The 21,299-nt window shown below is 41.6% G+C and overlaps 1 protein-coding gene across 3 annotated transcripts in view; it reads right to left on the bottom strand.

Moving 5' to 3' along the window:
- ELF2 (E74 like ETS transcription factor 2) overlaps window positions 1–21,299 on the bottom strand; it is a 109,374-nt gene that overhangs the window by 41,199 nt on the left and 46,876 nt on the right. For all 3 annotated transcript variants that reach the window (XM_040418455.1, XM_040418456.1, XM_040418457.1), the window contains one exon: window positions 20,308–20,473. In XM_040418455.1, the coding sequence (XP_040274389.1) occupies window positions 20,308–20,473 (166 nt within the window). The remainder of the gene's footprint in view (window positions 1–20,307; window positions 20,474–21,299) is intronic.

The raw sequence follows: 21,299 nt of genomic DNA on the forward strand, positions 1-21,299 counted from the left end.
TTAAATTTTTTTTATTTATTTTTTTAACCCCTCCAGCGCTATTTTACTATGCATTCTGTATTCAGAATGCTATTATTTTCCCTTATAACCATGTTCTAAGGGAAAATAATAATGATCGGGTCTCCATCCCGACCGTCTCCTAGCAACCGTGCGTGAAAATCGCACCGCATCCGCACTTGCTTGCGGATGCTTGCGATTTTCACGCAACCCCATTCACTTCTATGGGGCCTGCGTTGCGTGAAAAACGCAGAATATAGAGCATGCTGCGATTTTCACGCAACGCACAAGTGATGTGTGAAAATCACCGCTCATGTGAACAGCCCCATAGAAATGAATGGGTCGGTATTCTGTGCGGGTGCAATGCGTTCAACTCACGCATCGCATCCGCGCGGAATACTCGCCCGTGTGAAAGGGGCCAAAGAGTCTTTGTGCAACAGAGTCCTGCTGGAGGCTCTGGAAGAGTGGTCTCAGCTGGGCTGGCTGAGGGGCCACGGGGCTAGGTGTTGGCCTGAACTTTGGGGGACTCTGTGAGGTCTGGGAAACAACGGTCGCAAGGTCAGAGTCGGCAGGACTGCTAGACCCATACCCCCAAAGGTACTGGACTTCATACTACCTGAGAGGCTGGAAAAGTCGCATGTTACCAAGTGTGAATGGCACTTTAAGTGAGGAAGGGATATCTCCTGTTTAGTTAGAGCCCAGACGGGCAAGGTGTTATTTTATGTTTTGTTGCTATGAAAATAAACCTCACGTTTGGACCTGCAATCCGGCTATTGTGGAGATAATTGTGAGAATGACCCCCGAAATAGAGCTAATCCCTTACTTATTAGGGCTGCACGATATGGGAATTTTGTGCGATTGCGATTAGGGCCCTATAAATTGCGATAACGATATGCGATGTGATATTTTAAGGGAATTGTGCTAGAGGTCTATTTGCTTGGATTTTCCCGCATGAGCCGCTGACGCCGCCACAGTAGCCCCTGCTGTGACCCGTCAGCCAGGTACCATATTTGTTGCTTTATAAGACTCACCTGATTATAAGACGCACCTAGGTTTTTGAGGAGGAAAATAAGAAAAAAAAAAAAAGATTTTGAACCAGAAGGTGTGCTTTTGGTGGATTTTGAACTAATGGTGGTCTGGGTATGACATTGTTATGGGGGATCTGTGGATGGCACTGTTATGGGGGATCTGTGGATGACATTGTTATGGGGGATCTGTGGATGGCACTGTTATGGGGGATCTGTGGATGGCACTGTTATGGGGGATCTGTGGATGGCACTGTTATGGGGGATCTGTGGTTGGCACTGTTATGGGGGATCTGTGGTTGGCACTGTTATGGGGGATCTGTGGTTGGCACTGTTATGGGGGATCTGTGGTTGGCACTGTTATGGGGGATCTGTGGTTGGCACTGTTATGGGGGATCTGTGGTTGGCACTGTTATGGGGGATCTGTGGTTGGCACTGTTATGGGGGATCTGTGGTTGGCACTGTTATGGGGGATCTGTGGTTGGCACTGTTATGGGGGATCTGTGGTTGACACTGTTATAGGGGATCTGTGGTTGGCACTGTTATGGGGATCTGTGGTTGGCACTGTTATGGGGGATCTGTGGTTGGCACTGTTATGAGGGATTCTTTGGATGGCACTGTTATGGGGGACCTATGGATGACGCACTGTTATGGGGGGGTCTGTGGATGATGCACTGTTATGGGGGGATGTGTGCTATGACACATAGGGCCATGAGGGGGGCCAGCATAAGATGCTATATGTGTGAATGACACACATATAGCATATTATGCTGGTCCCCCTCATGGCCCTATGTGTCACAGCATTACTTTATTAATGTCCCCTCATGTGTCCTAAACCGCGCACTTAACTGTCTTTGTATGCAAAGTCTTTCTTTACTGCTGAAACAATCGCTCTCTTATTGATAAACTCCTATTGAAACTCCTATTGATAAATTAATTTATTAATGAAGCAGGAGCGCGACTGACTGAAGTCATGCGCCGGCCGGCCCGCTCGCTGCAGTGCATTCATAGTGAGTACAGAGGCTGGTGATTTTATCAATAGGAGTTTCAATAGGAGTTTATCAATAGAAGAGCGATTGTTTCAGCAGTAAAGAAAGACTTTACATACAAAGACAGTTATATGCGCGGGGCCCGCCGCGACTTGCCTCCAGCCCCTCCCCGCACTGCAACTGATGTATCGCCGGCTGCGCTGACCAGCATAGCGGCCGGCGATACATCAGTGTCAGCCACGTAAAATGTCAACCATCGCTTTATGAGACGCACAGTCTGTCTTATAAAGCTAAAAATAATCGCAGCATTTTTTGGTCGGCCAAATCGCCATATCGCAATTGTATATATACACACTGCTCAAAAAAATAAAGGGAACACAAAAATAACACATCCTAGATCTGAATTAATTAAATATTTTTCTGAAATACTTTGTTCTTTACATAGTTGAATGTGCTGACAACAAAATCACACAAAAATTAGAAACTGGAAATCAAATTTTTTAACCCATGGAGGTCTGTATTTAAAGTCTCCTAGGCAACCTGTTAGTGTATGACTCAGTGTCATACACTAACAGGCAATGCATTACAATACAGATGTATTGTAATGCATTGCAGAGGGGATCAGACCCCCAAAAGTGAACATCATAAATAAAGTAAAGAAAAAAAAAGGAAAAAAAAAATGTTTTTAATTTTTTTTATAAAGTAATAAAATTAATAAAGTAAAAAAAGTAAAAAAGAAAAAAAAAAGTCCATTTCCCCTGATTTAATAATAGAAAACAGAAAGAAAAAAAAACACACATATTAGGTATCGCCGCGTCCGTAATGACCAGCTCTATAAATACACTGCTCAAAAAAATAAAGGGAACACTTACATTGTGTTGTTTAACTCCAAGTCAATCACACATCTGTGAAATCAAACTGTCCACTTAGGAAGCAACACTGAGTGACAATCAATTTCACATGCTGTTGTGCAAATGGGATAGACAACAGGTGGAAATTATAGGCAATTAGCAAGACACCCCCAATAAAGGAGTGGTTCTGCAGGTGGTGATTACAGACCACTTCTCAGTTCCTATGCTTCCTGGCTGATGTTTTGGTCACTTTTGAATGCTGGCGGTGCTTTCACTCTAGTGGTAGCATGAGACGGAGTCTACAACCCACACAAGTGGCTCAGTTAGTGCAGCTTATCCAGGATGGCACATCAATGCGAGCTGTGGTAAGAAGGTTTGCTGTGTCTGTCAGCGTAGTGTCCAGAGCATGGAGGCGCTACCAGGAGACAGGCCAGTACATCAGTAGACGTGGAGGAGGCCGTAGGAGGGCAACAACCCAGCAGCAGGACCGCTACCTCTGCCTTTGTGCAAGGAACAGGAGGAGCACTGCCAGAGCCCTCCAGCAGGCCACAAATGTGCATGTGTCTGCTCAAACGGTCAGAAACAGACTCCATGAGGGTGATATGAGGGCCCGACGTCCACAGGTGGGGGTTGGGCTTACAGCCCAACACCGTGCAGGACGTTTGGCATTTGCCAGAGAACACCAAGATTGGCAAATTTGCCACTCATCTTCACAAATGAAAGCAGGTTCACACTGAGCACATGTGACAGACGTGACAGAGTCTGGAGACGCAGTGGAGAACGTTCTGCTGCCTGCAACATCCTCCAGCATGACCGGTTTGGCATTGGGTCAGTAATGGTGTGGGGTGGCATTTCTTTGGAGGGCCGCACAGCCCTCCATGTGCTCGCCAGAGGTAGCCTGACTGCCATTAGGTACCGAGATGAGATCCTCAGACCCCTTGTAAGACCATATGCTGGTGCGGTTGGCCCTGGGTTCCTCCTAATGCAAGACAATGCTAGACCTCATGTGGCTGGAGTGTGTCAGCAGTTCCTGCAAGACGAAGGCATTGATGCTATGGACTGGCCCGCCCGTTCCCCAGACCTGAATCCAATTGAGCACATCTGGGACATCATGTCTCGCTCTATCCACCAACGTCACGTTGCACCACAGACTGTCCAGGTCTGGGAGGAGATCCCTCAGGAGACCGTCCGCCACCTCATCAGGAGCATGCACAGGCGTTGTAGGGAGGTCATACAGGCACGTGGAGGCCACACACACTACTGAGCCTCATTTTGACTTGTTTTAAGGACATTACATCAAAGTTGGATCAGCCTGTAGTGTGTTTTTCCACTTTAATTTTGAGTGTGACTCCAAATCCAGACCTCCATGGGTTGAAAAATTTTATTTCCATTTTTTAATTTGTGTGTGATTTTGTTGTCAGCACATTCAACTATGTAAAGAACAAAGTATTTCAGAAGAATATTTAATTAACTCAGATCTAGGATGTGTTATTTTTGTGTTCCCTTTATTTTTTTGAGCAGTGTATTTATCATATGATCCACCCTATCCGATAAATACCATTAAAAAAAAAAATCACAAAAATTGCAACACCAATTGATTAAAAAGGCGTATGCCCCCCAAAATATACCAATCTAACAGTCACCTCATCCCGCAAAAAATGAGCCCCTACCTAAGACAATCGGCCAAAAAAAAAAAAAAAAAACTATGGCTCAGAATATGGAGACACGAAAACATCATTTTTTTTGTTTAAAAAATGCTGGTATTGTGTAAAACTTAAGTAAATAAAAAAAGTATACATATTAGGTATCGGCGTGCGTAAGAACCTGCTTTATAAAAATATCACATGACCTAACCACTCAGGTGAACACCGTAATTTTTTAAAAATAAAAACGGTGTAAAAAAAGCCATTTTTTTGTCTACTTACATCACTAAAAGTGCAACACCAAGCATTCAAAAAGGCATATGCCCCCAAAAATAGTACCAATCAAACCGTCATCTCATCCCGCAAAAATCATACCCTACCTAAGATAATCACCCAAAAACTGAAAAAACAATGGCTCTCACACTATGGAGACACTAAAACACTTTTTTCAAAAATGAAATCATTGTGTAAATTTTATATAAATAAAAAAAAAGCAGACATATTAGGTATCGCCACGTCTGTAATAACCTGCTCTATAAAAATATCACATGACCTAACCCCTCAGGTGAATACCGTAAAAAAATAAAATTAAAAAAACGGTGTAAAAAAAAGCCATTTTTGGTCACCCTACATCACAAAAAGTGTAATAGCAAGCGATCAAAAAGTTATACACACCCCAAAATAGTGCCAATCAAACCGTCATCTCATCCCGAAAAAAATGAGCCCCTACACAAGACAGTCGCCCAAAAAATAAATAAAACTATGGCTTTCAGAATGTGGAAACACTAAAGAATCTTTTTTTTTTTTTTTAAATGCTTTGTTATGTAAAACTGAAACAAATAACTATATATATATATAGTCATATTTGGTATTGTCGTGTCCGTGACAACCTGCTCTATAAAAATATCACATGATCTAACCTGTCAGATGAATGTTGTAAATAAAAAATAAAAATGGTGCCAAAACAGCTATTTCTTGTTACCTTGCCTCACAAAAAGTGTAATATAAAGCAACCAAAAATCATATGTACCCTAAACTAGTATCAACAATACTGCCACCCTATCCCATAGTTTCCAAAATGGGGTCACTTTTTTGGAGTTTCTACTCTAGGGGTGCATCAGGGGGGCTTCAAATGGGACATGGTGTCAAAAAACCAGTGCAGCAAAATTTGCCTTCCAAAAACCGTATGGCATTCCTTTCCTCCTGCGCCCTACCGTGTGCCCGTACAGCAGTTTACGACCACATATGGGGTGTTTCTGTAAACTACAGAATCAGGGCCATAAATATTGAGTTTTGTTTGGCTGTTAACCCTTGCTTTGTAACTGGAAAAAAATGTATAAAATGGAAAATCTGCCAAAAAAGTGAAATTCTGAAATCTCATCTCTATTTTCCATTAATTCTTGTGGAACACATAAAGGGTTAACAAAGTTTGTAAAATCAGTTTTGAATACCTTGAGGGGTTTAGTTTGTAAAATGGGGTCATTTTTGGGTGGTTTCTATTATGTAAGCCTCAGAAAGGGACTTCAGACCTGAATGCCCCTTTCACACAGGCAAGTATTCCGCGCGGATGCGATGCGTGAGTTGAACGCATTGCACCCGCACTGAATACCGACCCATTCATTTCTATGGGGCTGTTCACATGAGCGGTGATTTTCACGCATCACTTGTGAGTTGCGTGAAAATCGCAGCATGCTCTATATTCTGCGTTTTTCACGCAACGCAGGCCCCATAGAAGTGAATGGGACTGCGTGAAAATCGCAAGCATTCGCAAGCAAGTGCGGATGCGGTGCGATTTTCACGCACGGTTGCTAGGAGACGATCGGGATGGAGACCCGATCATTATTATTTTTCCTTATAACATGGTTATAAGGGAAAATAATAGCATTCTGAATATAGAATGCATAGTAAACTAGCGAAGGAGTGGTTAAAAAAAAATAATAATAATTTAACTCACCTTAGTCCACTTGATCGCGTAGCCCGGCATCTCCTTCTGTCTCCTTTGTTGATCTTTTACCATGGTGAATCACCATGGTAAAAGATCATGTGACGTACCATGTGATGACCGGAGTGAAGTCATCAAAGGTCCTGTTCCTGGAATTAATGCTCACCACAGGTCCTATTCAACAAAGGAGACAGAAGGAGATGCCGAGCCGCGATCAAGTGGACTAAGGTGAGTTAAATAATTTTTTATTTATTTTTTTAACCCCTCCAGCGCTGCTTTACTATGCATTCTGTATTCAGAATGCTATTATTTTCCCTTATAACCATGTTATAAGGGAAAATAATAAAATCTACAGAACACCGATCCCAAGCCCGAACTTCTGTGAAGAAGTTCGGGTTTGGGTACCAAACATGCGCGATTTTTCTCACGCGAGTGCAAAACGCATTACAATGTTTTGCACTCGCGCGGAAAAATTGCGGGTGTTCCCGCAACGCACCCGCACATTTTCCCGCAACGCCCGTGTGAAAGAGGCCGAACTGGTCCTGAAAAAGTGGGTTTTAGAAATTTTCTGAAAAATTTAAAGATTTACTTCTAAACTTCTAAGCCTTGTAACGTCCCCAAAAAATAAAATGGCATTCCCAAAATGATCCAAACATGAAGTAGACATATGGGGAATGTAAAATAATAACTATTTTTGGAGGTATTACTATCTATTATAAAAGTAGAGAAATAGAAATTTGCAAATTTGGTAATTTTTCCAAATGTTTGGTAAATTTGGTATTTTTTTTTATGAATAAAAATTAATTTTTTCGACTCCATTTTACCAGTGTCATGAAGTACAATATGTGACGAAAAAACAATCTCAGAATGGCCTGGATAAGTAAAAGCGTTTTAAAGTTATTCACACAAAGTGACACTGGTCAGATGGGGGGGAATCAGTGCAGAGGTGTACATTGCCTTTGGCTAGGACTGTAACATTCATGGTATATTTTTACATTTTGGGATGAAATCCTCTATAATATTGTTTTGTAAAGGGCAAGTCAAAGTCATAGATAACTTTCTTTTGAAATGTCACAGAGAAACTAGTTGCATAACCACACTAAGGTCACTTTCACACAGTCTGTGTTTGATCAGTGATTCATCAGTGAATATGAGCTAAAAACAGGAGCGGGTCAAAAACACAGAACAGGACATTATACCTTATCTCTTTGGAGGCTCCATTCCTGGTCTTGGATCACAATCACGGATTGAAATCACTGAACCACAACACTGCGTAAAAGTGACCTACCACCTGCATACAAGTGTGGTTGAATGCACATAAGATCCGCATGAATTTCTGCGCGGATTTATGTGCGTTTCTGCAGCATATCTCCACCAAAATCTGCAATGTCTAATTGTGGATTTTGTTGCAGACTTGATGCGGTTTTGCCACAGATCTCCTTCTTCATTGGAAAAGGGTGAAATCCGCAGCTAAAACTGCAAACATAATTGATATGCTGCGGATTTTGAAATCCGCAAAGCAGTTCAATTTCCACTGCAAAAAAAAAAAAAATCTGCACGTGTACATGAGATTTGTGTAATCTCATACAGTTTGCTGGTACTGTAATACACTGCTGTTTTTCCACATGGGAATCCGTGCAGAAAAATTGCACGTATTTTGGAACGTGTACAGGTGGCCTAATGCTGAATGGGCTGAGCAGATTTTACATATATATATAGTTTTTTTTTTTTTTTTTGCACAGTGGGAAGGGAGTTAAAGACCCGCTGGGATTTGGTGGGCACAACAGCTGTGCCCACTCGATCAAGACAGAGGCCTGGTCTTTGCTGCAACTGCCAGCATCAGTAAAAAGTCCAATGCCAGCAGTTTAACACCTTAAATGCAGCAGTCAATGCTGACCACTGCATCTACAGTGCCTTGCAAAAGTATTCACCCCCTTTATTTTTTTTGTATTTTGTTACATTACAGCCTTAGGCCTATTGCACATGACCGTATGGCTTTTTCAGTGTTTTGCGGTCCGTTTTTCACGGATCCGTTGTTCCGTTTTTTGTTTCCGTTTTTGTTCCGTTTCTCCGTTCCGTTTTTCCGTATGCCATATACAGTATACAGTAATTACATAGATAAAATTGGGCTGGGCATAACATTTTCAATAGATGGTTCAGCAAAGAACGGAAACGGAAGACATACGGATGCATTTCCGTATGTGTTCCGTTTTTTTTGCGGACCCATTGACCTGAATGGAGCCACGGAACGTGATTTGCGGGCAATAATAGGACATGCTCTATGTTAAAACGGAACGGAAAAACGGAAACGGAATGCATACGGAGTACATTCCGTTTTTTTTGCGGAACCATTGAAATGAATAGTTCCGTATACGGAACGCAAAAAACGGCCAGTAAACGGGGAAAAAAAACGGCCGTGTGCAGGAGGCCTTAAGCTTAATGTTTTGTTAATCTAAATTTTATGTGATGGATGAGAACACAATAGTCTAAGTTGGTGAAGTGAAATGAGAAAAATATATAAATAAAACTATTGTTTAGAAATAGAAAACAGAAAATTGGCATGTGCGTATGTATTCACCCCCTTTGTTAGGAAGCCCATAAAAAGCTCTGGTGCAACCAATTACCTTCAGAAGTCCCATAATTAGTGACATGTCCACCTGTGTGCAATCTAAGTGTCACATGATCTGTTATTACATATACACACCTTTTTTAAAAGGCCCCAAAGGCTGCAACACCTAAGCAAGAGGCATCACTAACCAAACACTGCCATGAAGACCAAGGAACTCTCCAAACAAGTAAGGGACAATGTTGTTGAGAAGTACAAGTCAGGGTTAGGTTATAAAAAAATATCCAAATCTTTGATGATCCCCAGGAGCAACCATCAAATCTATCATAACCAAATGGAAAGAACATGGCACAACAGCAAACCTGCCAAGAGACGGCCACCAACCAAAACTCACGGACCGGGCAAGGAGGGCATTAATCAAAGAGGCAGCACGGAGACCTAAGGTAACCCTGGAGGAGCTGCAGAATTCCACAGCAGAGACTGGAGTATCTGCACATAGGACGACAATAAGCCGTACGCTCCATAGAGTTGGGCTTTATGGCATAAGAAAGCCATTACTTTCAGCTAAAAACAAAAAGGCACGTTGTGAGTTTGCAAATAGGCATGTGGGAGACTCCCAAAATGTATGGAGGAAAGTGCTCTGGTCTGATGAGACTAAAATTGAACTTTTCCCCCATCAAAGAAAACGCTATGTCTGGAGCAAACCCAACACATCACATCACCCAAAGAACACCATCCCCCCAGTGAAACATGGTGGTGGCAGCATCATGCTGTGGGGAGGTTTTTCAGCAGCCGGAACTGGGAAACTGGTCAGAGTTAAGGGAAAGATGGATGGTGCCAAATACAGGGATATTCTTGAGCGAAACCTGTACCACTCTGTGCGTGATTCGAGGCTAGGACGGAAGTTCACCTTCCAGCAGGACAATGAGCCCGAACATACTGCTAAAGCAACACTTGACTGGTTTAAGGGGAAACATGTAAATGTGTTGGAATGGCCTAGTCAAAGCCCAGATCTCAATCCAATAGAAAATCTGTGGTCAGACTTAAAGATTGCTGTTCATAAGCGCAAACTATCCAACTTGAAGGAGCTGGAGCAGTTTTGCAAGGAGGAATGGGCAAAAATCCCAGTGGTAAGATGTGGCAAGCTCATAGAGACTTATCCAAAGCGACTTGGAGCTGTGATTGCCACAAAAGGTGGGTCTACAAAGTATTGACGTTAGGGGGGGAATAGTTATGTACATTGACTTTTTCTGTTATTTTGTCCTATTTGTTGTTTGCTTCACAATAAAAAATAAAAAAATCTTCAAAGTTGTGGGCATGTTCTGTAAATTAAATGATGCAAATCCTCACCATGGTAAAAGATCATGTGACGTACCATGTGATGACCGGAGTGATATCATCACAGGTCCTTGAACTATAATTAATGCTCACCACAGGTCCTATTCAGTAAAAGAGACAGACGGAGATGCCGGGCTACGCGATCAAGTGGATTAAATGATTTTTTAATTTTTTTTAACCCCTCCAGCGCTGTTTTACTATGCATTCTGTATTCAGAATGCTATTATTTTCCCTTATAACCATGTTATAAGGGAAAATAATAATGATCGGGTCTCCATCCCGATCGTCTCCTAGCAACCGTGCGTGAAAATCGCACCGCATCCGCACTTGCTTGCGATTTTCACGCAACCCCATTCATTTCTATGGGGCCTGCGTTACGTGAAAAACGCACAAAGAGGAGCATGCTGCGATTTTCACGCAACGCAAAAGTGATGCGTGAAAATCACCGCTCGTGTGCACAGCCCCATAGAAATGAATGGGTCGGTATTCAGTGCGGGTGCAATGCGTTCACCTCCCGCATCGCATCCGCGCGGAATACTCGCTCGTGTGAAAGGGGCCTTAAGCGTTTCTGCCTCAAAATGAGCTCCAAAAATGCCTCAATCAGCCTCCCATTCATTTCAGTAGAAAGCAGCACTGCCTTTTTTGGTGGTTTTAACACCACAAGCTGAAAATGCAGTTTTATACAGGTGAAACTCGAAAAATTTGAATATCGTGCAAAAGTCCATTTATTTCAGTAATGCAAATTAAAAGGAATTGCATTAATGCAGCTTAAAATTAGAATTTTGTGAAAAGGTTCAATATTCTAGGCTCAAAGTGTCACACTCTAGTCAGCTAATAAATCCATACCCCCTGAGCAAAGGGAACCTCAAAATTGTGACTTTGGGGTTTCATAAGCTGTAAGCCATAATCATCCAAATTATACCAAATAAAGGCTTGAAATATCTCGCTCTGCATGTAATGAGTCTATCTCATATATTAGTTCCACCTTTTAAGTTGCGTTACTGAAATAAATGAACTTTGCACGATATTCTAATTTTTCGAGTTTCACCTGTATAAGTAAACACCCGTTGGTATAAAAAAAAAGTCTAAAAAAACTGCATTAAAAAAACATATTGAGGTTGACCCAAAGAGGAAATGTACAGTCCGTTCAATTATGTGTACTATGGTAACATCACCTACTAATTCCTAGCTGATGAATGCTACTGGATTCTCCATTGACGAATGTTATTGTTCTTATTGTACTATTCCTATACTTAATGTATGACCAAAATGCATTTGTTTCTGCATTTGTGTTTGCTATAACAAGATGCTTTTATGATAATGAAAATACTTTTCAATAAAGCATTTGAAACATAAAAAAACATATTGAAAAAGAAACGCACACATTTCTCGCTGAATTTTGTAGACAGATTTTCAAAATCCGTTGTTGAAGCATACCCTTACAATAAATTACAATACGGTGTTGTATTGTAAGGCCGCATTCAAATTTCTGTGTCCGTTTGACATCTGAAAAAAACTGTCCATGTTTCATCCGGGAAGATGTCCATGTTGTCATCTGTATTCCAAGGACACTGCTAGCTTGAAAATGTATTTCCAAAGCATCTCCTCAGTGGTCCGTGAAGAACGGACCAAATACGGATGCAACCTGGATGAGTTTCAAGTGAAAACACCTCTTTTCCCTATCAAGCCTTTTACTATTGTAAAAAAAAAATAGAAAAAAATAAACATAAGGCCGGGTTCACATCAGCAAAAGAACGCATGCTGTATTTTGAGCATCTGTTACGGCTCATGCACACGACCATTGTTGTTTTGTGGTCTGTTTTTCACGGATTCGTTGTTCCGTATAAGAGTTTTTTTTTTCTCTTCTGTTCCGTTATTCCACAAAACATATCCGTATGGTTTCCATATGCGATCCGTTTTTTTTTGCGGATCGGAAACAGTAACTTATTAATCACCAAACACGAGCAATATGGGCTAGGCATAGCATTTCTACAGTATGGATCAGCAAAATACAAATAAAATATGGATGACATACGGATGTGTTCCGTGTGCGTTCCATATTTTTTGCGGATCCATTGACTTGAATGGGGCCGCGGATTTGCGGACAATAATAGGACATGCACTTCTTTTTTGCGGAACGGAAATACGGAAACGGAATGCACACTGAGTACCTTCCGTTGTTTTTGCGGACCCATTGAAGCGAATGGTTCCGCATACGGTCCGCAAAAAAAACTTAACGGAATCGGACAGAAAATACGTTCGTGTGCATGAGCCCTTATGCTAATTTTGCATCGGTTTTTTGTAAATTCAGAGATCCGTTATTTTATTATAATCCCAAAAATCAAAGTCGTATGTACTCAAACATGGTACCAATGAAAACATCACCTCATCCCCCAAAAAATGAGGCCTCACACAAGACCATTTCCAGAAAAAAGAAAAATATATGGCTCACAAATGGCAACACAAAAACGTGATTTTTTTTATTTTTTTTAAAAAAAATGCTTTTATTGTGTAATACTGAAAAAAAATTGTTGAAAAATAGACATTTGGAATCTCTTCATCCATCCATAATGACTGGCTCTATAAAAATATCACATGATCTACACTATCAGGTGAAAAACGAAAAAATAAACATGCCACAACAGCCATTTTTCAGGCACCTTGCCACCCGAAAAATATAATCTCAAGTAATCCCAAATTTTTATGTACCAATGAAAATGTCACCTCATCCCGCAAAAAATGAGCTGACATATAAGACATTTGGCAGAAAAAAATAAATATATGGCTTTCAGAAAATGGTGACACAAAAACATGATTTTTTTTAAAATGTTGCGCACCCAAACAGCAGTTTATGTCCACATTTATGGCAGTTCCATACCCAGTAGAACCTGCCTAACAATTTAAGGGATGTAATGTGTCTCAGCACCAGCTGGGCACAACATATTGGGCATTAAAATTCTATATCTGTGGAAAAATTTCAACTTTCATTTTGCATAGCCCCTTTCTGCAAAATACCTGTGGCGCCAAAAAGCTCACTCCACGCCCTTATACCTTGAGGGGCGGAGTTCCCAAAATGGGGTCACTTCTCAGAGGCTCCATTTATTATTTCACCCCAGAACATCTACAGTGTCAGCACAAAATGCGTAAATCACCACAAAATGTGCATGATGTGCTTTTATTCCTGAACCCTCTCATACATCCAGGCAAAATATTACAGTTACATGTAGGGGGTTTCTAGAACCGCAAAGCACTGCATAATAATAAGGACTTGCTTTTCATACTGGCATATTGGTCACTGAAATGGTGTATCTGAAAAAACTACAATTTTCACTTTACACCATCTGCTGTGAATTAATTTTTGCATAACACGTGTGGGGTCAAAATGCTGACTACACCCATTGGTAAATTCTGTGAGGAGTGTGGTTTCTAAAATGGGAGTCACTTCAATGGGGCTGAGCGCGATACCAAGCACAGCTGCTATACAATGTACGGCGCTGTGTTTGGTAGGCACGGAAATGGTCGCAATGCTCATAGCAGCACCAGTGCCTTCTCAAATAGCTTATCGGCGGGGGTCCCGGGTGTCAGACCCTCATGATCAGAAACTGATGACCTATTCTAGGTAAATTCCATGAAGCCCTTCACCCTGTGAATTCCGTCTGAGCCCTGTGTTGTACTCATATAGCAGTTTACAACCACATACTGGGTGCTGCTGTATTCAGGAAAAAAAGAAGAAAAAATTGTGGGTGCTTTTTCTCCAGTTACCCCTTGTAAAAATGTCAGGAAAAAGCAACATTTTATTGAAAGAAATTATTCATTTTCATTCTATGAAACACTTGTTGGGTCAAAGTACTCACTACACTTCTCAAATTCCTTTAAGGGTGTAGTTTACAAAATGGGGTAACTTTTTGAGGGTTTCTTCTGTACAGGGTTTCTTCAAATGCAATATGGTGCCTGAAAACGATTCCAGCAAAATCTGCCCTACAAAAGCCAAATGACGCTCCTTTCTTTCTTTCTGTGGAGTGCCCATTCAGCAGTTTACAACCACATATGGGGTTTTGGCGTGTTCACAAGAAAACGCGTAACAAATTGTTATTTGCTTTTTCTAGTTAGCCCTTGTGAAAATGGAAAATCTGGGGCTAAAGCAACATTTTATTGACTTTTTTTTTATAGAAGTGTTTATAAATTGTATGAAAATGCCCTCCAAAAACCATATGGCGCTCGTTCCCTTCTGAGCTCTGCTTTGTGCCCATACAGCAGTTTACAACCACATATGAGGTTTTTTTGTAAACTGCAGAATCAGGGTAATAAATATTAAGGTTTGTTTTACTGTCAACACTTGCTGTGTTACAGGAAAATGGATTAATATGGAAAATCTGCACAAAAAATAATTTTTCAATTTTACATTCATTTAGCTTGAATTGCTCTGAAACACCTATAGAGTTAACAAAATTGAATAATTTGAGGGGTATAGTTTCTAAAATGGGATAATTTAAGGGTGGTTTCTATTATGGCCCCTCCATGTGAACCAAGAACTAATTTAGTCCTTAAAAACTTGGTTTTGGAAATTCTCTTGAAATATTGAAAAAATGCATCTAAATTTCTAAGCCTAAAAAATAAAATAACATTTACAAAATTATGCCAACATAGAGGAGACATATGGTGAATGCTAATTAATAATAATTTTGTGAGTTGTCACTATCTGTCTTAAAAGCAGATAATTAAAATTTAGAAAATTGCAATTTTTTCCAAATTTTTAGTTTTTTATTATTTTTTAAATAAAAGGTAAAATATATTGACTCAGATTTAACAATAACATGTACAATGTGTCACGAAAAAACAATTTCAAAATCGCTTGAATAAAGGTACTTTCACACTTGCTGGGTCAAAGTACTTACTACACTTCTCAAATTCCTTTAAGGGTGTAGTTTACAAAATGGGGTCACTTTTTGAGGGTTTCTTCTGTACAGGGTTTCTTCAAATGCAATATGGTGCCTGAAAACTATATCAGCAAAATCTGCCCTACAAAAGCCAAATGACGCTCCTTTCTTTCTTCCTGTGGTGTGCCCATTCAGCAGTTTACAACCACATATGGGGTTTTGGCGTGTTCACAAGAAAACGCGTAACAAATTGTTATTTGCTTTTTCTCGTTAGCCCTTGTGAAAATGGAAAATCTGGGGCTAAAGCAACATTTTATAGAATTTTTTTTTATAGAATTATTTCTAAATTGTATGAAAATGCCCTCCAAAAACCATATGGCGCTCGTTCCCTTCTGTCACATCAAGTCTGCCAGAAGCATGTTGGAAAGCTTGTTATGGTCCGATGAGACCAAGGTTAAACTTGTTGGCCATAATTCACAAAGCCAACACTGCGCATAACCAAATAAACGCCATACCATATTGGTCACTGAAATGGTGTATCTGAAAAAACTACAATTTTCACTTTGCACCATCTGCTGTGAATTAATTTTTGCATAACACATGTGGGGTCAAAATGCTGACTACACCCATTGGTAAATTCTGTGAGGAGTGTGGTTTCTAAAATGGGAGTCACTTCAATGGGGCTGAGCGCGATATCCTCAGGATAGGTCATCAATATCTGATCGGCGGAGGTCAGACACCTGGCACCCTCTCTGATCAGCTGTTTGAAGAGGAGGCGGCACACCGCGCATGCGAGCGCTGCTTCCTGTACATTACACTGCCCATTGTCTCAGAAGTGCAGTGTAATTACAAGTACTCGCTCCATTCACTGAAACAGCTAATCGCCAGGGGTGCTGGGTGTCGGAACTCCGCCAATCAGACAATGATGACCTATCCTGAAAATAGGTCATCAATATAAAACCCCCACATAACCCCTTTAATACAAGGTATTTATACATTGCTCATATCCAGCGGTTAGGACCACCCTGCAATCCAGCAGCTGTGGCCGTGCTTGCACAATATAGGGAAAAAGGCTGGCCTCTCTGGTGGACAGGACCGCACATAGGCACGCATGCGCAGCAGCCCCTGTCCTGGCCACCTAGTATCTGCACTGTAGCCGTAACCGCTGGAAACAAGCAGTGTATAATAGAAAAATGAATCAAGCCAGCAAAGGAGGCAATATGGACAACAACAATACATTAGAAAGTACTTTATCTGCATAATAATTTGCTGGGGTGAGACAACCCCTTTACTGTTCTTGGTCTAACTGTTTTACATGACAGAAGGGATGTGTAGACTTTTGGTCTAGTTCACCAGTACCACACAAAACGATACATATTTACATTGTTAAGATCCTTCCTTTCCTCGGTTTTTATAGTGAAAACATGTGGTTCTGCATAAAAATACTGCACATGTGGTTTTTACAAGTGATTTTCTCAAAGCAAAAAAGAACACATTGCATTTTTATTAAATTGCAGTTTTGTATAAAAAAATAAAATAAAAAAAAGCAGTATCTTGTAAAATGAACGCAAAATTGCAACAGTAAGTAATGCATATTAAAGAGACAGGTATGTGCTATTAGCCCAAATGGTGCAGCTTAAAGGGTTGTGGCTTAAATGAGCTGCCGTGCGCCAAAAAATGCTCCAAAATTTTTATGCATTTTTGGAGTAAAACTATGCCAACTATATTTGCAGACATTAGGACGTTATCCTGGCAGTCTCCTGGTTTTCACCCTTTAAAGGGAACCTGTCTCAATGAAATGCATTACAATCTGCAGGCAGCATGTTATACAGCAGGAGGAGCTGAGCAGATTGATATGTAGTTTTGTGGGGAAAAATTTAAGAAAACTTGTAATTGATGCATTTAAACCAGTGTTCTTTTTATGGTTAGGAGTCATGTGGTTGGTCCTACTCAGTGATTGACAGCCTTCCCTGTATGCTTAGTCACTAGGTAGGACCGTCCGCATGACTCCTATGCATAAAAACAGCAGGTTTAAATGCATAAATTACAAGCTTTCCTGAACCTTTTCCTGCAAAACTGTATCTTAATCTGCTCCCCTACTCCTGCTCTATATCATGTTACCTGCAGCCTGTACTACATTTCGTGGTGACAGGTGCCCTTTAAGCCCTATACAAGGATCTGGCCTTCGCTGCAGGGCAGCCACCAAGCCACTATCTCTTGGAATAGTCCCAGTGTGGTTGGCAGCTGACCCACAGGCAATACTCGTATTCAGGACACAGGCAGAAGTTAAGGCAGGCAGAGCATGTGCTTATCTGTGAAACAGGTCCAAGATCTGGGCAGGCAACAAAGGATCAATACAGTAAACAGGCAGTAGTCATGTCAGGCAACAAAGGGTCAGAATCGGTAAGTGAGCACAGGTTGGTATACAGGCAAGGTGACCTATTTTGGACAGGGACCTACACTAAATGCTACCTCTTTTGGTGCCAACCGGCCTCCAATGAATTTAGGGAAGGCAGGCTCCACATATATACTGAACCCAATCTGTATGGTACCTGTCTTGGTATAAACCAGGCTCCAATGAATATAGGGAGAGCAGGCTTCATGGTAGCATTAAAGGGCTTGTCCAGGACTGAAATACTGATGAACTATCCTTGGACTACTACTGCGGCCTTTTTATTGTATATCAAGCGCAGCGCCGTCCATTAAACAGCACTTCTGCTTGATACTGCAGCCCAATTGCATTCACTTAAGAAGAGGCTGCAGCACTTGCCTGAATGCCACAGTCTCTTCCAACAGCTGATTGGCTGGGCTGTCAGGAGTCAGACCCTCAGAACCCCCACCCATCAGATATGGATGAAGTATCCTAAGGACAGTTCATCAGTATTTCAGTCCTGGAAACGCCTTTAATCCCTCCTCTACCCAAGACCACCAAGTATGGTGGCTCTATTTACCTTCAATACTCTAGCCCACCAGGGAATCATGCTTTAACTCCTCCACTACACACCAGGAATTGACCCCTTTACTACCCTAAACCACTAGGAATCCATGCATGCATATAGCCCAGGGGTGTCCAAACTTTTTTCGAAGCGTGCCAGATTTGATGAAGTGAACATGTGCGAGGGCCGACCAAATTGCCTGACATTCTTTGAACCATTAAAATTAAATGCAAATTAACATTTTCATTTGACTCACAGGCTCTTGTAAAAAAATCGCTGTTGTGACATTAAAACAGCTTCAAGTTGCTTCAACCTTTCACTGCGGTCGCGCCCTGTTAGCTTGTAGCATGTGCTATGTCTTGACTAGTAGTGTCCCTGGACATTAAATAAACAGCCACAGTCTCTTGGCATATCAGACAAACACAGTGATTCCGTATTTCAGTGAAAAAATATTCCTCTTTCCACCTGTCCTGGAAGCGGCGTCCCTCACTGCCAACTTTTTGTTTCTTATTTGTAGTTGCCATTATAAAAATTGGCCAGAAGGGGAGAAGTTATGTAGAGAGTACTAGGAGCACAATCAGATAATCAAATTATAGCACAGTTTGCTACCACAGATTCCTAATATGCTCCCTTGTCTGCTTTATTAGGCCTCTTTCACACGGGCGAGTATTCCACGCGGGTGCAATGCGTGAGGTGAACGCATTGCACCCGCACTGAATCCGGACCCATTCATTTCTATGGGGCTGTGCACATGAGCGGTGATTTTCATGCATCACTTGTGCGTTGCGTGAAAATCGCAGCGTGCTCTATTTTGTGCGTTTTTCACGCAACGCAGGCCCCATAGAAGTGAATGGGGCTGCGTGAAAATCGCAAGCATCCGCAAGCAAGTGCGGATGCGGTGTGATTTTCCCGCATGGTTGCTAGGAGACGATCATTATTATTTTCCCTTATAACATGGTTATAAGTGAAAATAATAGCATTCTAAATACAGAATGCTTAGTAAAATAGTGACGGAGGGGTTAAAAAAAATAAAAAAATAATTTAACTCACCTTAATCCAATGATGCAATGGTGATGGACCATGTGATGAGCGCAGTGACGTCACCACAGGTCCTTTTCCTCCTGCACAGCAGAGAAGAAGAAAGAAGAGAAGCTGGGCTGCGCGAACAAGTGGATTAATGCGAGTTAAAAATAAAATAAATTAACCCCTCCAGCCCTATTTTACTAAGCATTCTATATTAAGAATGCTATCATTTTCCCTTATAACCATGGTATAAGGGGAAATAATACAATCTACACAACACCTAACCCAAACCCGAACTTCTATGAAGAAGTTCGGGTTTGGGTACCAAACATGCCGATTTATCTCACGCGCGTGCAAAACGCATTAAAATGTTTTACACTCGCGCGGAAAAATCACGCATTTTCCCGCGACGCACCCGCATCTTATCCGGCCCAAATCCATGTTGCCCGTGTGAAAGAGGCCTTATACAATTATCCTGAGTTCACAGCCCTGCCTGCCTGTCAGTATGTTTTTTCTTCTTCAATAGGCTCAATAGCCCTTATGGTCGCCCTTGTGGCTGTGTGTTGAGGCACAGGGAGAAGGAAAGGCCAAATATAAATCTTATGGGCCTTATCAGTCCCGGAATTGGCCAGCGGGCCGGACTTTGGACATGCCTGATATAGCCCCTCCACTATCTTAGCTTATCAGGGCATTACCTCTTTTACTACCATAAATCATCTGGGAAGAAAGTCATATTTTTCCTTATTTTCTGTTGTCTAAGGCTACATCCACACGTCAGTGAAAAAAAATGCTGTTAAAAATGGTTAAACTGTCCGTTTTTTTATGGATCCCCTTCAATCGTATGGGGGTTGTTGGGCTGTGCAAACAGGCAAAATAGGACATTCCAGTATTGACAGACATAAACGGGACATGTGAACACACCCATACACTGTCATTATTCTGAAAATGGCCATGTGACATTTTTCATTATCATGTGAATGTAAAATAATGGCAATATGGCATGTGCAAGTAAAATAATTGCAACGCTTTCTATACGGTTTCTAATTCGCCAAGGCCAATTTCTTAGTATTATGTGGCTTGAATAACGATAGAATAGTCCTGTGAAGTAGGTGACACCAACCTATTTCCACTGTTTCAGTCTCTACCTCCTGTTCTTCTGCCACATCTTGCATCATGAAGGTCTCATCATCGTACACCAAAACCTGAGCAGCGTACCCTTCTTCCAGTATGGCACAGGGAACTGGCTCCACAATGACAGCAGGGTATTCAGTTTCCTGAACCTCTCCCTGCAGGACGAAAACAGATTGACAGAAGAGAATGAATAAGAGAAAATAATGAATGAGGTGATAAGTGGTGAAGAGCTTAGGGTAAGGGCAGATTAACACACGCAGATGTCAGGCTAATCATCCAGGACCAGCGTTACTACTGCTCCTTCCAGATAATCCACCACTCATCGGGTGAAACGATCTCAATCATCGTTTCTGGGCAGCAGATCATGGCGTGTGAGGACAAGCAATGACAGTAACCATTGCTCATCCCTACACTGTGGAAGTGACAGCTCTTTCCCCCACTGATGGAAGGAAGGAATGGCACCTTCCCCATAACTGCCAGCTCTATTGGCACATGTAAATACGCCTTAGGGCCCATTCAGACGGCCGTATGAACAGGTCCACACCCGTTCCTCAAATTGCGGACCGCACATAGCCAGCATCTGTGTTTGCGGATCCGCAAAATGCTACGGCCGTCTGAATGAGCCCTTAAAGGGGTTTTCTCACTTCAGCAAATAGCATTTATCATGTCTTCTTTGCTGGCTGGATTCATTTTTCCATCACATTATACTCTGCTCATTTCCATGGTTATGACCAGCCTGCAGTCCAGCAGAGGAGGTCATGCGTGCACACTATACGAAAAAGCACCAGCCTATGTGCGCTTCCATGGTCCCAGCCAGTGCTTTTTCCTATAGTGTGCAAGCTTGACCACCACTGATGGATTTCAGGGTGGTCATAACCATGGAAACTAGCGGTGTATAACGTGATGGGAAAATGAAATGAAGCCAGCAAAGGAAACAATATGGAGAATCACAATACATTAGTAAGTGCCTTGTATTAATTT

Source organism: Bufo bufo, chromosome 2, assembly GCF_905171765.1.
Source record: "Bufo bufo chromosome 2, aBufBuf1.1, whole genome shotgun sequence".
Lineage (NCBI taxonomy): Eukaryota > Metazoa > Chordata > Amphibia > Anura > Bufonidae > Bufo > Bufo bufo.